A 21,785-nucleotide genomic window follows, 5' to 3' on the forward strand; every position below is an offset into this window, starting at 1 on the left:
AATATTTGTACGACAATATTATTATTACAATAAGTCCCTATATAGGTGGGTATTAACTCAGATAGAACCGGTCACACGTTGTCATGCTATATATAATAATATTAATTATAATGCCAATACGGCTGAGCGTGTATTTATTTTATTATTTTTTTACGCTCCTGCCGTGCCATCCGAAAAAACGGCGAAGCGGCCGCGGCGCTCGCTCTCGCGGCGGCCGCCGCATTGATCTGTGGGACGGGTGTGTGCGGAGGTGTGGCGGCCACTGCTTACTATACACGCACACACGCACAAGGACGCTATGAAATATCTATGTGTGCGCGCGTGTATGATATTATCACCACGGTGGGCACATCTAACGGACGGACGAACGGACGGACAGACGGACGTCCAGCCAGGCAGCCAGCTAAAGGCGTTGTGTGCGCGTCGGTTGCATGCCGCGTAGTATACCGCGGCACCCACACCCCCTCGTGTGCGCGTGTGTGTGTGTGTGTGTGTGGGTCGGTGTGTGGGTCGGCGACGTGGTTCGCCCGCTATCGCTAGACGAGCACCGGCGGCTGCGGCAGCGCACCAGCACCGTGGGCCCCGCGCACCACGGGCTCACCACCGCACGCGCGCTCCGCGCACACCCAAAGGCCTGATACGCGCGCCCGCGCAAAGAATAAGGACCATCAGCCTCCGTCGCGGTCCCGGCGGCTAGTCGTGTGTGAGCCGCCGCCACTGACACCGCTGTTCGTCGTAGTCGTCGTCGTCGTCGTCCGCCGCGGCCGACGTGTCTGCCGCTCGTCCACTGAAGTCGACGCCGCCGTCGAGTCGTCTTGCCAGCCGGTCCCATCGTAATCTCCGACTACAGGTTTTTCGGGTTCTTTTGAAGTTTTTTTTTTCATCGTCTTTTCTCCCCCCCCCCTTACTCCTTTCTTCCATCCCCTTTTCACGTCGTCGTTCCACTTCTAGCCCGCGTGTAAATGTTATAATACATACACGTCGCGTGTCGCGAGTACGCGTTCAGTGTGATAATAACACGCGTGGAACCCACCTACATACCATCGCCGTCGTTTACCTTCGTTTCTCTCGCGTTACCACCACGGTGTCACCGCGGTACACCGCGCAACAAATACGCCGGTGCCGGTAATGGGTGGCCGTCCGCGTCGTCGCCGCCGTCGACCACACGACGGACAGCGTTAACGACCATCGCTATCACGACCACTGTCGTCGCCGTCGTCGCCGTACGCTGAGAGACGCCACAAGAGCCGCAGGCCGCGGTAGCGATGCCGGCGATGATTCTGTGCAACTGGTGGCCGTGTCGCCGGCGGTCCGTCCAACGGTCCGTTCGCCCCGAGCCAGTCGTCCCACCGCGAAGTTGTTGTCGCCGCGTACCAGCGTGATTGTCGTCGTCGTCGGTTCTTGCCACGCGCGCACCGTCCACACGCGCGATGACGTCTTCCTTGGCAAAGTTCGTCGCCGTGCTGTTCCTGTTGGCGGCCGTGGAGATAAAAGGTGAGAAATCTTTCTACGTACGCCCGCGTATAGAGCCGATGCGTCGTATGGTCGTCACACGAACAATAACTGCGACGCGACGTGCGTGTTACGTGCCGATGTTTTTATTATAATATATTATATTGTTATAAGACGTGTATGATCGCCGAGCGCGATATAGCACAGTTACATTTTTAAACAGCAACTAGTAGCTATACGACTACTGCACTGTAAAAGTGTATATATATATATATATTGTTTATATATAATACTGCTACAACCGCCTCTCCATCCTCCTCACCCTCATCCTTCGCCGCCTCCTCCACCTCCTTCTCCTCCTCCTTATACCTTCTCCGCGTGCGGCGGTTATACGCACATTCAACACGTAGTGTTTTTTTTTCGCAAACACCGTGAAATCGTTCAAGTCTTTCCCAAAATATTTGTGTTCGACTGTTATTATGACGTATAGTGTACAGACGACACCCGTCTTGAACGATAGTTTTGCCGAACACACATGCAAATACCGTCCCCGGTCCAAGCGTACACTTGGTATTATTATACCATCAACTATAATATTATTATAGATTGATGTCTTTTCATTCCGTCTCGTTGCACTATACCACCCAACCCACTATTTTAATTTTGGTTTTAAACGTAATAGTAAAATAATCACAATAACAGTACACCTATATTAAGGACAATCACAAGGTATATCTTTTTCACAGGATAGTTGTGATGTCTATGCATCATGGGCGTGTTCGAGGGGGGGGGGAAGGATTTGAACACAATGGACACTTTACAAATATAAGATATTATGTACTTAGATATAATTATAACAATTTATTGGGAACGAATCTAGTTTAGCGCAGACGAGAATTTTTAATTTTTTTCGGAAATCCGTGTATTATTACAACGAGTTAAGAACGATATTGCAAAAATTATTTGCGGAAATCATTGGTTTTTAAGTTATAGCCTTACAAAGTTCACGATTTTCAGTGCTTTACGCATTCGTACAACGTAATATTTTACCGCACGTTTGGAACTTTTCTGTTTTACCGAACAACCTTTTTTTCAATTTTTTTTGTTTGAACGTAGGTACCTATATAGTCAAGCTTGCTAAAAACGATGCAGGGGAAGTCTGAATTTGGCGGTCAGACTTATTTTAAAGTTATAGCTAATTGAAATGTTTGGTATTTTCATATACACCCGGCGTAGTCATTCGCTCGGACAATTAAAATCGAAAACATCCCTCGACTTGTTATGTAAAACTACAATGGGTGGGTGTCGGAATTATTTTTGTACCATAATTTTAAAATGTTGATTTACCTAGGTTTAGAAAAAAAATTGGAAATTCGTTATAAGCGTGTTAAACTATGATATAAGCGTTGTGCTTGTGCGTAAGACATCAAAAATCGTGAACTTCGTAAGGCAATGCTATAAAAACTAGTGATTTCCGACATTTAATTTTTTGCACCATCATCGTTCTTAACTGGTTGTAATACATAGGTTTCTGAAAAAAAATAACTCGCGTGGGTGCTAAACTTGATTTATACCGCTAAATATAACAGATAATTTGTTTGAAAAAAAAATGTCAAACCAACCCTCATATTATGGATATACCAACTATACGTTATATCCATAACTATTACGTCCCTGTAACGCGCCGAATGGTCTAACGTTACGGAGACAAAAAAAAATAATGATGAGATAAATAAAACACTCCGTCGAAACTCTGGCCAGACCTGATTGGATCGAACCGGCCGCGGCGACGGAGAACAGTAAGTTATACCTGCACTAAACGTGCGCACTCGAAATTGGGCACACGCGGGCTCTCAGAGGTCATAATATAATGGATATTTGCGATGCCGGAGACTATATTATATGAACTTCCGTTCGGCATATATATATAATATATATAATATATATGTACTGAATGTATACGAACGACAGTCAAACACATTGTAGTCCACTGTGCAAGTCTCGCAGAGGCCACAAACGCGAATTCCACGTTCCGGAAAAGTGCAGTGCACGCGAAAATATATTACAGTCGGACGACCGGATGCAGATATTGATATTATTATTATTATTATTATATTAATCTCTCATTTAAAACACGCCGACGCGCCGCGGCCGCGTATCGGTAGAGCACCTAGGGTATTTTTCTCGGGGCTGGGCGGGGGGGGGGGGGGGGGTCATGTGTGCGCGTAGGCAAAGATTTCCACGGGCGTATGCACACTCGTTTTGATACAATATTCAAATAATCTCGGATAATATTATTATTATCATGACACTTTGCGGTCGACACTCAAATAATAATAACAATAAAAGTTACATTCGAGCGCAGTCGTCGTCGCAATAGTTGTGAATGACGCGTAAGACACGCACCGTTACACCGCGGTGATCGACTGTGATATTATATTATTATTATTATTATTACGAGCGATATATATGCGCCGGCAATCGCACCGTATATAATATATGCTTCGTACACAGCTCGTCCGATATTATATATTATATTAATTCATAGTTTACGATAGTACAATATTATGTTAATATATATATGGACGGTCGCGGACGACTCATCGATTACGATTCGAAGACGATTTTTTTCGCAAACGATTATTGTCACCGTGCGTTAAAAAACAACATAATATTGTACAACTGCGACGGTATACAATTATTATAATGTAACGGTCGTGTCGGTTTTCCGTGAAAGTAGTTTCAGAATTAAATTATTATTTCGTTTGACTTTCGTCGGGTCTGTAATCCTTTATAGAAACGAACAATGCGATTCGTTAACTATTCCCGTCACAATTCGCCGATGCCACGGGACAATAATTATTGTATAATATGTACATTATTTTCATCTATATAATAAAATATAGGACTTGTATGATATAAAATCAATAACGATTTTTAATCCAAACAATATTGTTTGACGACAAATATTAGTAAGTGTATAGCCAACGAACTTGGCCGGTCATGTCCGGTTACGAACAAATCAAATCAAATTTGGAATTTTTCTGTTTCTTGAATACACATAATATCCCTTACCCACAGTATTACTGGAGTTATCAACATTCTATAACATATTTATATAAGTATAGGTACTTCAATACGCCATGACTTTTGGATTTCGGAAAGTTTTTTTTTAAGACGAATCACGCTGTAATGAAAATATGTTTGGTCCCAACATATTAATGTAATTAATTAATAACTGTTTATATCACGCTGTTCCTAAACGTCATGGTTTTTCATTCAACGTTTGATGCATTTAAGATAACACGTAAGAATACAATAGGTAGGTAGTTAAAATAATACCATAATAATACAATAACTTCGGTTTAATAGTTGTAATAAACTTCGCTAAAATTGAATTATTAATTTCAAAGAAACCCAAGTTTTTTGATTTTTGATTGTATCAAGATATAATCAATGCCTGTAAATTGTATTCTGCAAACTATACCAGAAGTTCAGAATTAGGAAAGTTTTCAAAAAGTTTTGTAATTCCGTTTTTATCAACAAACAATATCATTCGTTTTTAATTCTGACGATTTTCTAATTATTATCATTATGCATTTGTATTTTGCATACATTTAATAACTGTTGAGAGTATTGAAAATATTCTTAAAAACTACGTTTTATATTGTTTATAATAAACTATCATATTATTATTATAAAAATTATTTAACTAACATTTAGACATTTTTTCATAATGGAAACACACAAAAATATTATTAATATCATATTCGTTTTTATATTAATTTACGATATACAATACGACAATCCTTAATTATTGTAGAATAAATGTTAAAATTAAAAAATATTATTTTGATTTTACAGTTTATTACTTTACTCTTCCAGCGCCACCTAATGTCACTAACTGGTACCAAATGTTGTAGGTATTGACACTTTATCGATTTCGAAGATCTGCAGTATTTTCAAAGAGCAATTTTTAGTTTGGAATTAATTTCATATTTAATATTATAATTTATGATTTAAACTAATATTCATACTGAGCATCAGAAAGCAGTATAATATATTATGATTAATTATAATATAATCTAGAATTTTGATTTTTGAACCAAACTGAACTTTAAACAGTAAATATTTTAAACAAACTGAATAATGCTTAATAGTTTGGTTTGAAAACTAAGTAAATTCTTAATGTAATTGACGGAAAAAATTAAATTAAATTCTTGTTCATGTGAAATTATGTTGTTTTGGTTTTTTCGTCATAAGTTTATTGCCTTAATATTTTTTCAAAGTTTTATTATTTTTCAAAAGTTTGTGCGGAGTTCTATATAAAATTTAAATAGTTTGATTTGGTTTGAATTAGTTCAATCTGAAAAAAAAGTTCGACTCTTGTTCAGTTTGTCCACTATAAGTTCGGGGTACATAGTTCAATTTATCTATTTTATTATTGACTTACATGAATACTGGAGTTAATCGTATGTCTCCAATAAAGCACTTGAAACAAAATTAAAAAAAACAATTGGTGTCAAACTATTATTTATTTCCTAATATTCGTTATTATTATTTAACAATAAAAACAACCATGATACTTTACTGTTGAAAATTAATGCAAAAAACCATAGGTTTAGTTATGCATTAAAAATTAAAATTCATAACTTGTTTTTATTCATTTTTCTAATAAACTCAATGTTTCCAAACATAAATATATAGGATTTCACATTAATTATCCAACATTGTTGTTACCATCTGTAGTACATTCTGGGGAAAATTATTAATTGTATTGAATAAACATTTATCTGCTGACAAGGGCATATAATTACTGAAAAATTTAAATTATCTCGAATGCGATTAACAATACAATTGAAAAAGTTGTTTGGTCAGCGATTTTTATTCAGAGAATTTATGTTTTTTTAATCACCTCTGTTGTTGTATAATAATGGTGTATAGTGTTTTATTATTTAAATAAATATTCACAATCATGAAATTTGAAAAACAATTTCAAGCAAAGTTTATTTCAAACAAAAATGGTCAAGATGTTGTTAAAATTACTTTACCGTATTCGTAAATTTTTTGTTTTGTTTTCAAAATAATATCATACCTACACAGGATATTATAAACTTACATTTTTATCTTATTAAAACGTAGAAGTGCGATTTCTGGTTTAAAATACAATCCAAGCCATTGGATTTTGCATAACTTGGTACTTAATTTAATCAAGTTATTAATTGTTCACGTAAAAATGTGATTATTTTTATTTCTTATACATGGATAATATAATTTTACTGTTGGATGATAATATAGTAAATTTATTTTGAAATGTATCATAATAATATGCGTATCTGTATTAATTGAAAGAAATGAAATGGTACACACATATTGTACCCTTTAAAATAATATTTCTATAAAAGTTAATCCAAAGACCAAAATAATGATATTAATATTGTTGAGGATATTATACTTACCCCACTCGAACTAATGTAACGATGCACTTCTTATGTCATGCTTACAGAGTGCGTATACAGGTTATAGTAGAGAGTATGCAAATATTAAACTTTTTTTTATGTAGATACACATTATTTGTGTACAGTTGAATTATTTATTTGCATAATACAATTAAAGCAAATACACAGAGCGTGTAACTTTTATAGGGAACTAAAAATGTTAAATTAAATCTTTCGTTTTTAAATAGAACAATATAATTATTATAATAAGTACATTGTATTAATTGTTATTTATTACACTTCAAAGTTTTCACCATTTCCTGATACCTGGAAATCTGACATCAGGTACCTACTATTAATAATCCATAAAAAACTTCATCAAATAGTTTATGAACAAAAATAAATGAAACAATTATTAAATAGTTTTATAATTTATTGTAATATAGAACTAATAATAGTATTAATATGAAAAACCAAAAAACTAACCTACATTTTTTGTATTAACATAAACTATTATACGTACATAGTTGGAATAAAATTGAATAATTACATTTTTTCCTAGACATTGTCTAAACGTCCAACTTACTATTTAAAGTCATGTGTCACATTACATTGTCTTAAATATGTCGAAAGGATGGTTGTATACTATAAAAAGTATAGTAACAAAACAATGCAACTTGCATACGAACTTGTAGGACTTTACATGCAATTAAATAAAAAGTTATTAACGCTTATTATAATTTTTTTGTGAAAACACTTACATTTTTAAAAAAAATTATACTATTCAGGAAACATTTTAAGGCATACAGTTTGTTTAAATATTATGTTAATTTATATACCACTTGATTTTCGCATTTTTAATTAAAAAGAAAAAAAATGAATTTCTTTTATTAACATGAAATTTTTACCAGGCAAGTAAGTTATGGGTAATATTATAATAGATACAAATATTTAATAATAAGTTATAACCAAACACAATAGTAGATACCTATACATATTAACAACATCAAACGTATCCAAATATAATCCACTATGTGAACATCTCATTTAATTATGTGTTCTGTATTCTGGAGAGTTATCATATGCTTTCATTTTCAGTATACCTATGTATTTATGTTTGTGATTTATCTTACCGAATAACTTTTGATTGATTAGGTACTAGCTGATTTCTACGCAGTTGCTCTAATCCAACACTATAACTTCTTCAATGTCATTGTTCTCAGCCATGTATAACTTTATTGATATCGCAAAGATTATTACCAGACACACTAGGCATTAGTTTAGTCTTATGATTAAACGTTTCAATGATTAATGCATTTTTGATATTTCTCAGATGTTCTATTCTATAGTCTACAGACAAAATTACAAACTCTTGGCTACAAATAAAATTACTCTCCTATGGCAGTATTAATTAAATTGGAAAATAATAGTAAGTTAATGTGGCTTCGTTCAACCCATAATGTTTAAAATAGTCATGAATAAAATTACAATTACTGTAATAATAATTTGTCAGGCATTTTATTTTTGTTTCCATTTCGCTGTTTGCCACTCGAAGATGGCAACAAGTCTAACTTTTATACCAAGACAAACAATAAATTACTGTCAAGTGTCCCATTTAATCCTTTCTGATTTTTAACTTTAATATTTAGGTGGGTACTTCTTGTGTGTTTAAAAGACGAGCAATTATATAATCATATTTGGCATTTTTAGTATCACGTGGGCCAAAATGATAAAAAAACAAAATAACTAAGTGCCATGTAAATTAATATGAAGTTGTTTGACCAATTATATTTGATAAATTAAGTTTAAATAATATTATAATAATGTTATAATTATTTTTATGTTAAAAATGAATTTTAATTATTTAAGTATTATTAATTTATCCTTTTTTCTTCTTGATACAGAATCAACAACTAAGGTTATTGGCTTATAACAAACATTTATAAATTAAAATAGATTTACCATTAAAATATTATGAACATAATTATTAATTATCCTTTGAATTGCAATATTCACAATTGACAATGTTTGTTCGTTATGATGTATTGTAAATAATTGAAAATTTAATTATCAACTAATTTATTTAAATCTACTCACTTGGTGCATAAACGTTGTAAAATGTTTTCATATAGTTTACCCGAATCAATTATTGAATAATGTGTTTGATTAAAATTATCCAATATTTGACTTGTGTTATATTTGTGCTCGTCATTGTTTGTACAGTATTAATTTTTAAACAGCTTTTGGAAAAATTAAGTTAAATTTCCTGATTTGTACTTTAAATATAAAAATTACATTTGAGAATATTTGCATAAAATATACAATACATACATACACAATTTACTTGAGGAAAACCGTGAACCATAAATCGTTATTAGTCCAACATTTTACTATCGTACGTCACTAATTATTTGGTAACTTTTAGGCATAAATTGTAAATATTTATTTTGCCTAATCAAATCTTCTAAATCTGTATTTAATTCTACCGAAAACCCCATTTTATTAATATATTATAATATTACGGTTTACGCTAAATATAAACTCGTGTTCGGAATAATATAATAGTACAGTATAACAAATACCGCACAATAATATAATATTATACCAAAGTTTTAAATATAATGTAAGTTAATAAGTAGGTATTCATCTTTGGCAGCGAAAGACAAAATCATATTATTCTGTTGGGCTGCTAGGTGCCATAACGAATGGTTTCCAATTCAGTAAGATGTTTATATAAATTCCAAAGGAAACCCGTGACCCATCTGTCTTGACAGTAACGTGGCCTCAACTCCAGGTACAATGTTTCTACAGGGTTATATAGGTGCACTTTGAATTATAAATATCCAAGGCGCGAGAAGAGGGATTGAAAAATTATACTTCCCCCAGAGTACTATGGGCTGCCGATATATTATTCTGGTCAGGATTACTACGACGTGTCGATTAGTTTTGTCAATGTCATCCACCGCCATACTAATGTGGAGGTTCAGAGATACTATTTATGGCATTTTGGTCTAACTAAACCGTAAGTCCACGTGGCATGTATAGACACTTTGACCGGCCTACATATTAATATTTTATTGAAGTCGTTTAAGAACATCACATTTTGTTTCGGTCGGTTGTGGTCTCGCGATATTATTTCGCACGTTTAAATAAATATTTTTTTGTCACGCCTGCACCGAAAGTTTGGTTTTCGATAGCGGTTGAAGCGCTGGAAAGCGTTCTTTTTCCGCCCAGTGGGCGGTAAAGTGGAAATCCCAGGTGTGACGAAAAATAGTATGTGTGGCTCGTGCGGGAAGGCAATTTCAGTCTTGGGCGAAATGCGGTCCTCGCCTGCGGCTCGTGCCACACACGTCGCCCGTGACTGAAATACCTAGCTCACTTCCCGCCCTTGCCACACATATCCTACTGTTAGATTTATAGTCTCAAATACTAATTAATAATAATAAAAAAAAATACTATAACAATCATACTTAAAGTATCATGTTTTATTTAACAAATTTAATGAGTGCTTCAGTTATTTTTACGGCGCATAGGAAGTTTTTTGATAAACTTTTAACAAAACAAATGGTTTGCATGGATATTATAATAATAATATATAACTCGTAAGGTACCTACTCCAATAGTTGAACTTTTTACTAAATAAGGTTCTATTGAATGTTAAACTGTAAGAAAAAAAATAATATTATACACTCTAACAGTCTAATATGCGAGCCATACTTGCATCGTACCTTACTAAAGATTTTGTAAACTATACGTACCTACCCTACCTACAGCAATATTATAATGGTACACTTAGGAAGAACTCGCGAAGGCGACCATTTTATCGTCGTTTCCAATACACCGTGAAACTATTATTAAAAACGTATAATATTATCAGTCTTATCAGCATCAACCACGGTTTATTAACATTTTATATTATTAAATTATGTACAATATTCATCCTGTATTCAATTATTATTGTTGTACATCTACTACATTATATTTTCATATTTCCTCGTAGGTGTATCATAGTAGTGAATTATTATAATGTGGATGGTAACTCAGACGTGTTTACGGTTTTAGTGATGTAAATTGAAACATACCTACCACATTGGTATTCATTTAGAACCATCAGCACGGCTGTGCATAGCGTTTCTCGTTAATCATTAATATTCGTAATTCCGTAGTTTTTAAAATGCTCCATGTCATTTGTAAATAAATCAATACATTTCACTATTTCATATAAGTTCCAATTAAAATGTTGTTTGAGCGGTACTGCATATGTATCTATTATTGAAGAAAAATTAATTTTAATTCAAGATTTAATTTTCTATGAAAGCTACTATCCGGTGTGCATCACACATATAGTAAAAACATTTTTAGTTTAGCGGTTTTTATATGTTTAAACTTACTATATTAGTAATAATATATATTGTATTTTACGATTACACTAGTTCCTACCTACTTATTTACTTTGTGCGATGTAATTCGATCAAATGCATTAACCTATATATGGTTATGGCTATATCCATTGTTTCCATAACATTTACTTGTTACAAATTGCGATTCATTTATTAAATTCCATCAGTGTGGTGTTAAAATAACAAATCGGATCCAATCACATGAACTATAGTTAATATATATTGTGAGAACAATGTACAGGTGTTTCGAATCTGATAAATGGCAATGCGTACCACGTCAGTATGACATCGAAAACTGTAGCTTTATCATACACATTTGCGTACCTATCTACTGCAATATTCAGAAAAAGTCCTTAATTATTGTTCATGATGCACTTTAAACAACAAAGTACACAGTTCTTCTGAATAATCATCATATATTTAATATATTGTAAGACTATTATCGTAAATATAAGTTCAATCATCTTACATTCATTATAATTCTTATTAAAAAAAGATAGCTAAAATAAATTATCCGTCAATATTGTTTTAATTTTTTTTTTTTATTATTCATTTTGTAGATTTGTGTGTTAATTTATAAATAATATATAATTACACTTTTGTTTGAGATATTGTTAGTTTAATTATATGGTTTATAAGTTGATACACGGTGAAATATGGTACACAGCATCGAAATAGAAGCCAAATTGCATATAAATTTGATATTAACTATTGGGTGCAAAATTAACGCGTATTGGTCGTAGGTACCTAACATTATAATAGCAGTAGGTACAACGTGCCGTTCTGTATATCATTCTAAATGTGAATTATTTTTCAGATTTATAAAATAAATTAATACAATTATTATGATAGAATTAGACGAAATAAAATATGCATTGTCTATAAAAAAAAAACCCACTGATTTATTTCAAGATAGCTTAGTGTTGTAAACTAAACATTTCCCTAGTGTATTATGTATACGTATCTAAATAGTTTTGAATCAAATATTTGTTTAATCTACAACTATTATAAACATATTATTATTATTAGTCACTATAAGTACTGCGTATATATTATCTTTGACTGTTTCTTTGAGTGCAAAACTTGAATTTGAAATACTTAGATATACTTAAGGTTTTAACGGGTGACGCAAAGTTATTAGCATATAATATTGTACTAACGATGAATGGCTGTTGTGAAATTTCAAACTGAAGAAGATTCATTAGATATGTTTATGACTATAATAGTGTTTAATTTGTTATCATCATAAAATACGTCAAAACATTATTTTAAAGTAAATAAGTAAACATTTCAATACGTTGTTACAAGTTTCGACTTATTAGTAATTATTGTTTCTTAGTAGTTTTAAGGAAAATCAATAAATGACTACTCTAATATGTTGGATACATTTATTTATTTGAATTATTAAAACATTTAACGAGATGATATGCAACGAATCACCTTTGATAATTAATTTATTCAAATTCTAATTTTGAATTTTTATATATAATTATTCCTACTCACTACTCAGACTATATTTTTTCTTCAAATTATTGAACTGTTTTGTATCGCTCTAGTATACTCGTCCTGTGTTGATACAAACTTCTGTTTTTAAAATAAGAAGACTTAGTAAAAAATGGGTATAGGTAGTATAGGTAGTAGGTTTTACTTAGTAAAAAATGTGTATTTAAAAATATAACAAAAAAAAAGATTTTGAAATAAGAAAAATGGTTCATTGCAGGGTTCCCATGTTTATTTTTTAAGAATTTCGTCTTAAGTTATTATAATAACACTATTGTTTCAAGTTCCTATAATAATTAAATTTTTAATCTTTTTAATTATTATCCATCAAAATAATATATTTTCATGAATAAAATGTCGAGTGATATAAAAAATAATAATTATTGCTAAAATTGAATATGACAAGAACATGTAAAATTTTTATTTTAGCTGTACGATCATCAAGTGTACCTAGAAATATTAATCAACCTAACCTACTCATATATTATACTATTCCATAGTAGACAGCAATGGTTAATGAATATTGTGGACAATTATGTTTGAGTGGAAAAACTTTGATTGTCCATTAATAATATATTAATATATACACAAATGACAATAACGACAGTAATAATAATAATAATAATAATAAAAATCATGATTTTACAAGTACCTATGTATATTACTTTGCACGTGGGACAGTACAACAATAATTATTCATTGCGGTATTATGGCGTTCGGATTGGTATCATATGCAAAAATAGAGTTAGACTTGAGTGGGTTTAGTCCCCATGGGAAGAATTAATTCCCCCCCTATCAACCAGTATATTAAATTTATTTCAACTATTTCCCACGACTGTGCGTACATGATTTTTTAATTACAAAATTGTATAAAAACATATTATTTATAGTAAAATTACTAATTAACTGCGTTATATATATTTTATTATAATATGTTTCAGTTTATTATCAGTTTCAGTTTAACAGTCGAACAGTAAGGTCGTTTATACTGACGGTTCACTCGCTTATCTGTGTTTTCTTATCTTTTTTTTTTTTTTTTTTTTTTTTTCCTCTCTCGTTGATTCTGATTATTGTGGGTAAAATTTTGTTTATTAATATACAAACCAAATAATAATCATGAATTGTAATAAATGTTTTGAAAGCATTATTAAGGATGATTGTTTAACCTGTTCTACATGTAGTAAACAATTTCATTATTACTGCCAGGGCTATAATGAAACAACATTTAATAAAATGTCGAAAAATAGTAAATCTAGGCTCGTCTGCTCGAATTGTAAAATTAATTCTGAATCAGGTATAACAACTAATAAATATAACGTCACATTACAAGGCTTAGCTGAATCAGTTAATTTTATGGGCAACAAATTTGATGAATTCAATAATACTGTTTCCAAATTACTTAATGAAATGAAGGAATTAAGAGAAGAGAACCGGAAAATCTCTGACATTAACAGAAACTTAGTAACTGAGGTAAATATTTTAAAACAAAAAATTGATGATATTGAACAAAAATCACTTGAAAAAATGGTTGAGATATCCGGAATACCTACTTCTAAAGATGAAGATTGTGCCAAGATTGCTGAGGAAATTGCCGCCAAACTTAATGTTGCAATTCATGTGGAAAAAGCAGTAAGAATTCCTATTAAAAATAATCAATTTTCAAAAATTCTCGTATGGTTAAGTCATAAAGATATGAAGTCTAATCTCGTTACAAAATGTAAAAGAAATCGTGATTTATTTGCCAAACAAATTAATTCAAATTGGTCCAGCACTGTGCGAATTTTCATCAATGAACATATTACTAAGGTTAGAAGACATCTATTATTCAAAACAAAAGAAGCTGCAAGAGAAAAATTGTACAAATATGTTTGGATTAATGAAGGTGATATCTTAGTACGTAAGGATGACCAATCTAAGGTTTTTCGTATAAGAGAACTAGGTGATATAGCCATGAAAATACAGTAATTATGTTGTTTTGATTTTGCATTTTTGTACATACTTTATTAATTAATGAATAATGATATTCAAATTTGTATATCTGATATTGATCAGATTAATTCAATTGTAACATTAAATATTACTGATTTAAATTCAATAAATATAGGCAATAATAAATTTTCCATATTTGCTATGAATATAAGTAGTATTAAGTGCCATTTTGATGAATTGTTGGTATTATTAAGTACTTCAGTGGTAAATTTTGATATTGTTGTTTTATATGAAACTTGGCTTTTAAATGATGTAAATTTTATTATTAATGGCTATCAATCTTTTAATTCTCTTGGTGTAAACAATAAGTCTGATGGTGTTACTCTTTTTATTAAGAATAGTTATCAAGTTAAAAATGTTTGTACTAACCTAATGACTAATGTTAATTCAATTGAAGTACATTTTGATATTAATGGCATAGAGTATATTGTTACTGGGTGTTATAGATCCCCTTCAGATAATATTGATGCTTTTTTATCTTCTTTATATAGTTATTTGACACAAAGTTCTGAGTTTAAAAATCATATTATTTGTGGTGATTTTAATATTGATATCCTAAAGAGTAATAATCTAAAAGTAATTGAATATTTAAATATTTTTTATGGTTTTGGTTTTTATTCTTGCATTAATAATGTAACTAGAAAAACTAATACTTCTGCTTCGTGCATAGATCATTTCTTTGTTAAAAGAATTTTACCAGTTAATATTCATTCTTATGTTTATCTTTCTTCAATTACTGATCATTTTAGTATAATCTTAACATTCAATTTAAATTTTAATCATATACAACATAGTAAATGTAATAATACTAATAATGCTCTATCAGTTATCGATTTTCATAAATTAAATTTAAGTATTAATAACTTTAATTGGGATAGTATATTAAGTAGTAATGACATTGATGTTGATGTTACCAATTTTATAAACAAGATTGACTTATGTATAGCTAATTCTACTAAAAAAATTTCTAGAAAATTTAATTCTTATAACTACAAACTTAAACCATGGATAACAAAAGGAATCATTGTTTCTATCAGACATAGAGAAAAAATGTATGGTCAAAAAATTAAAAATCCAAATAATATTACATTAATTACTAAGTATAATAAATATAGAAACTTACTTAATACTTTGATTAAGAAAGCCAAAAGTATGTATTATCATAATAAAATATATAATAATAAAGGCAATGTCAAAAAACTTTGGGAAACAATTAAATTTGTAACTAATAACTCATTAAATAATTCCAAAAATACAGTACATTCTTTAATAAACAATGAAGGTATAAAGATATCTGATAATAAAATTATTCCTAACATTTTTAATGATTACTTTTCCTCAATAGGGATGAATATCTATGATAATATATTAAATAAAAACTATTTTAATGATAATTTTCATGACTTAAATAAGGGGTGCTACATCTATGAAAGTATATTTTTTACTCCTATCACTCATGATGAGATTATAAAGTTTATACAAAAGATTAAAGATCATAGTTCTTTTTATGAAGGCAACTTATCAAATAAGGTTTTAAAAATGACTTCTACATCTATTTCTAAACCTTTAGCAATTTTATTTAATAAAATAGTTGAGTTAGGTATATTCCCTCTTGCCTTCAAAAAAGCAGTGGTTATCCCAATATTTAAATCTGGTGATAAAGGCTTACCTGAGAACTATAGACCAATTTCTCTAACCCTATCAATTTCAAAACTATTAGAAAAATGTATTAAAGTCAGACTGGTCAACTTTTTAAATAAATATAAATTTTTTTCGGATAGGCAATTTGGTTTTAGGGAAGGAATGTCCACTAATGACGCCTTATTTCATATTACCAATTACATTTATGATAATATTGATAAAAGTAATTATGTAATAGGTGTTTTTCTTGATATAAAAAAGGCATTTGACACTGTAAGTTTAGATCTATTAATTAGAAAGTTACACTATGCTGGGATAAGAGGTAATATTTTAAAATTAATTAAGTCATACCTAAACGATAGAACTCAAATAGTCAGGGTTAATAATGAATATAGTAATGTAAGTAATATTTCAATTGGTGTTCCACAGGGTTCTGTTTTAGGCCCTTTACTGTTTAACATATATGTTAATGGCCTTCTTAATGTTTCTATAAAAGGTGATATTTATAGTTTTGCTGATGATACGGTTATGCTTTTTAATAATAAAAGTATTGAAGACCTATTTGATGAAGTTAATCTCTCATTAGATAGTGTTCAGAATTGGTATGATAATAATTTTTTAGAGTTAAATCTTAAAAAGTCTAATTATATATTATTTAATCTTAGACCTAATTCAATTAACTTGAATAATCATATCATTTGTCCGCATTCCTTAAATTGTAAAAACAAAATTGTACCCTGTAATTGTCTACATATTCAAAAGGTAAATCATATTAAATATTTAGGGTTAATATTTGATGATAAACTTAAATGGAATTTTCATATAGATAAATTGGTTTTTACCATTAGGAATTTATTTTATAATTTTAAAAGCTTAAAATATGTTTTAGATTTTAAACATTTGAGAATTATATATATGTCATTAGTTCAGTCCTTAGTGTACTATGGATTGCCATTTTGGGGTGGTACCTATAAAGATTATTTGACACCTTTAAATACTACTATCAATAGTTTAATTAAATGTATTATCTCAAAGCCTTTTTTGTATCCAACAAAACAGTTATATATTGATTTTAATGTACAACCTATATCAATATTATATTATAAATCTTTGCTTTTACTTATATATAAATATAGACATTGTTTAAAAACCATAGAGCATAATTATAATACTAGAAATAAGTGTCATTCTAATCTGAATTCTATTATGTTTTATAAGACAGTAACTTCTCAGAGTACTATTTACAAATGCACATTGTTGTGTCGTAAATTAAATTTAAATCTTATGCATTTTAATAATATTAACTCTTTAAAATTATATATTAAGCTTAACCAGTTAGATAATGTTACACTTAATTATGAATTGTAATTTTGTATATATTTTCTTTTTGTATTTCTCATTATTTCTACCTATTTAATTAGATTTTATACTGTTATATATTTAATTAATTGTTAATATTTAATACTATAAGAAACTCTCACTTCTTAGCACAAGCTTTTAGCTTTTTAGAAGTGAGTCAATATATTATCTTAACTTTATTATTATTATAATTTATATTATAATTTTATATTTTATTTATATTTTATGTTGTTATAATATGATATATTGGCGAAATAAACTTATTATTATTATTATTATTATTATTATTATGTGAAAGATAATTTTCCAATACGCGAATCTAAAAAAATGATTAGGCCAACAACGTTCTATGAGTGGGTTAGTGCTGGGTCGGAGATACATATAAAACTTAAAAATATATTAATATCTATGCGTTATAAGTCGTTGCTCCTTACAGTCTCCAAAATGTTTTTAAAATCTAGAACAGGAGAATCAAATTCAAATTATGGATAACAAATAATATTAAAATATACGTAGGTATACATTTTCTAGTAAAGCCACAGTAGAATTATTACCATGGATTATTTTTGGTGGAGGAGGGGGAAGGATTCAAAGTTTCCCACTTCAGTTTTCTGTTGAAACATCGCAGGGCTCATTTTAAGGGGCGCGTGTATATTCAAGTTCCTTATTTGCACATATTATTATGGTCATGATAATATGATATTATAGTTATTTTACAAGCTCCCTATAATATGCACCTACCCCTATATATGTTATGACGTGTGTACATGGAACTATAGGTAGGTACCATGATCTAATAACATTAATATTGCATAACACAATGCGGCGCCATAGCCATTCCCATTATTTATGTAACACAACAATGTGTATAATGATGTGGAAACAATATATTATAGGTAGGTGTACTACACGACTATTATATATTTATATGAGTGCCTACTACCTGCCTACATTATGACTACGGAATTGTGTGTTTACACGACGGCCGCGGAGAACGCGCCCAAAGGACCGCTCGTGTGGCGTCGATTATAATGCACCTACGCCACCGAATGAGTTAAAACGTAATAATAATATAATAAACCTAGTTTTCTATTATTCGGATCGGTTACGATATTACGTCATTATAATATGCGTGATAAAGCTATCATAACGGTATGGACAGAGCCGGCATAGCAAACGCGCCGCATCCGCCCGTCATCGCTAACACGCATTTTCGATTTGCATCCCTCCGCCCCCCCTCCCCGTGCCGGCGTTAGCCATAGGGGAGGGTGGTCGTAAAATCGAAACGTGTTTGATGATCACCGCCTGCAACTAATCCGAACAACACGCGCGCCAACGGCTGTACTGGCGGGTTGGTCTGTCCGGTCGGAGCGTGTTAAAACAAACTGCAGGGGTAGCTGGTATCTATAATATGTACGCCCGGATTATATGGAACGAGTTTGGCGACCAACACTGTGTATCATGATTATATTATATTATTATAATATTATAATAGCAGTATGATCATCGCTGACGGTAAAGTGCCCCGGCGAATCGGTTTCGGGGAATCGTGTAGCGTCGACAGTGGGTGTGCGTGTGTGTGTAAAGTGGCGCACCCAATTTGTCGAGGAGGGGTAGAGGATGGGTCACAACCCCCTCACCCCACGAAGGCCTCACCACACGAAAATGTATTTCTACGAAATGCTCCTCTCATCGCTATAGCAGTATCATCTGCAGTATTATTGTACCTATACCAACCATGTAATTTCGGAAAAATTATTATTAGCACAGTCCCCTTCGAAAATAATTCATCGTTTGTACACGAGTTTGTATTGCAGATGGTTACGCTTAAAAAGATATTAATACAAAATATGCTAATATTATAGTATTAACGCCACTTCCAGTTAACCATTCGTTTTATAACCTTTCATGCCTGTGCAGGTACCCATACAGCATTTTTATACATACTAAGCATTAAACCCAAATGATTGCAATCGTAAATATTCTAATAATTATTCGATTCGTTGTAATCAGATATTTAATAGCGTGAAACGTTTGATTTGCATTCTCACTTCGTTGTTGGCATATTAAATGTTTTCCAATTTATATTAATAAAAAAAACCTAAATTCAATCATAACGTGATGTATTCAACAGGCTTTGTAAGTCGTAAACAAAATGCAATAAAATACGAGAAATGTGATTGAAAATGCTGTAAATAATTTATACTATGAAAATAAAAGCAAACAAAGCTAAAAACTAGTTTTTGCGGATAGTTTGTTTTTTTTTCGCATTGGACATTATTTCAATGGTAAAATGTGCAAGATAAAGTGTATAAAATATTTTATCAAAATAATATATTGTGTAACTGGCGCTGCGTATGAATAAATTGCATTTTACTTATTAAGTTTAGTATAAAATTGATTGTACTATTTTAGAAATATGATATCGAACTTAATTTAAAAAATATTATACTTGAACACTTAATTAATCATTTTCTTTGATATTTTATAAGTACACAATTTACGTAGCCATTTATTGATTTTTAACATTTCTAAACTAAAAGACAACAAAATTAGTTATTTTTGATAATTTTGTGTAAAACAGATTTTTTTTACAGATTTTGTAAACTAGAAATTATTATTTTCATTATTACAAAACTATTTTTACTGTTTGTGTTTGGCAAATAGAGATAACAAACTGGACTTGTACGTAGTTTTTACCCCCTCAATAGTAATCAATCTAGTGGTTTAAATGATAATTGTTTTTATAGGATAAGTTGTAGTAGTTGTGAGACATATGTTGGTCATGTAATAAAACAACTTTGATAGTTGAAATGTAATATTACCATGGTAAATGTCCATGTAAAATCATTTAGAAATGTATAACACTGTACTCATGTGTAATAATATGTAACTAGTGTATTAATATTATGTCAAAGTTTTAGAAATTATATTGAGATTTTAAACATGTCTGCATAACAAAAGTACCATTTCAATTCATGTCAACCGTTTGACAGTAAAACTTGTCATCATTATACGATGACCAATTGAACTGTAAAAAAAAAAAAATTAAAAACTTTCTATACTGGAATGAAAGTTTTAATAAATGAAAATCAAACATATTTAACTAAATCAAACATAAATACACTGCAATAATGTTGTGAATAGAAATTAATTAGGAAAATTATAAGATGATCGCGAGAAATAATTAAGGCTTCTGTTTCTGAATCGAATGAATTAGTTTCGAAAAATTAAGTTAAAGCTGACAAACTATTGATTTATTACAAGTACACACAACTTAGTGTTTATGTCAAAAAAATGAAAATATTTCTAGCATTTAACGTTTGAAACCCCGAATTAAAAAATACAAGAGTATCTTCGCTGCAGTACCTATAATAGGTACATTCTATGCACAAATTGAATATATTTATATTTTATAATTATTTTTTTATTTTGTTTTATACTTCTATAATTATATTATCAAACCACCATTTTATTTATTATACTTTTAATAATGTATTAGAGACTGCTATTCTTCACAATAAATATTTTTGAATTATTTCTCCATACATGTTGACAAATTATAATATATTTATGCAATAAACCTGCATTTTTATTTTGATAATTCTGTACAAATTACTTTAAATACAATTTAATAATATTAATATATAATATTAGCAGGTTACACCGTTTCAATATTTTGATTTATTTCACGAATATCACATACAGGTCACCTATGAAAAAATATAATTAAATGAAAAAAATGAGTATAAACTTTACCCTAATATCTAATGGTGCACTATATTAAAATTAATGTTTTTTTTTAATATTCATGCTGTGAATAAATATTCCTACTAAACCTTTGGTTAAAAAAACTTTTTTTTGTATAGTGAAGGAAATTGAAATAAAATGTATATTACCCCATTTTCAAGAGCATATAAAATTATTTCTAATTAAAGTCAGATTTTCATTATCCGGATTATCATGGTAATATAATTAATATTATATATTATGATATTTATTGAAT

General features: G+C 30.5%; 1 protein-coding gene across 4 annotated transcripts in view; it reads left to right on the top strand.

The window, feature by feature from the left end:
- Window positions 1-709: 709 nt before the first annotated feature.
- LOC132943936 (acetylcholine receptor subunit alpha-type acr-16-like) overlaps window positions 710-21,785 on the top strand; it is a 228,613-nt gene continuing 207,537 nt past the window's right edge. For all 4 annotated transcript variants that reach the window (XM_061013110.1, XM_061013109.1, XM_061013111.1 and 1 more), the window contains exon 1: window positions 710-1,494. In XM_061013110.1, coding sequence (XP_060869093.1) covers window positions 1,431-1,494 — 64 coding nt within the window. In that variant the 5' untranslated portion in view covers window positions 710-1,430. The remainder of the gene's footprint in view (window positions 1,495-21,785) is intronic.

The sequence above is a fragment of the Metopolophium dirhodum genome, chromosome 4 (assembly GCF_019925205.1).
Source record: "Metopolophium dirhodum isolate CAU chromosome 4, ASM1992520v1, whole genome shotgun sequence".
NCBI lineage: Eukaryota > Metazoa > Arthropoda > Insecta > Hemiptera > Aphididae > Metopolophium > Metopolophium dirhodum.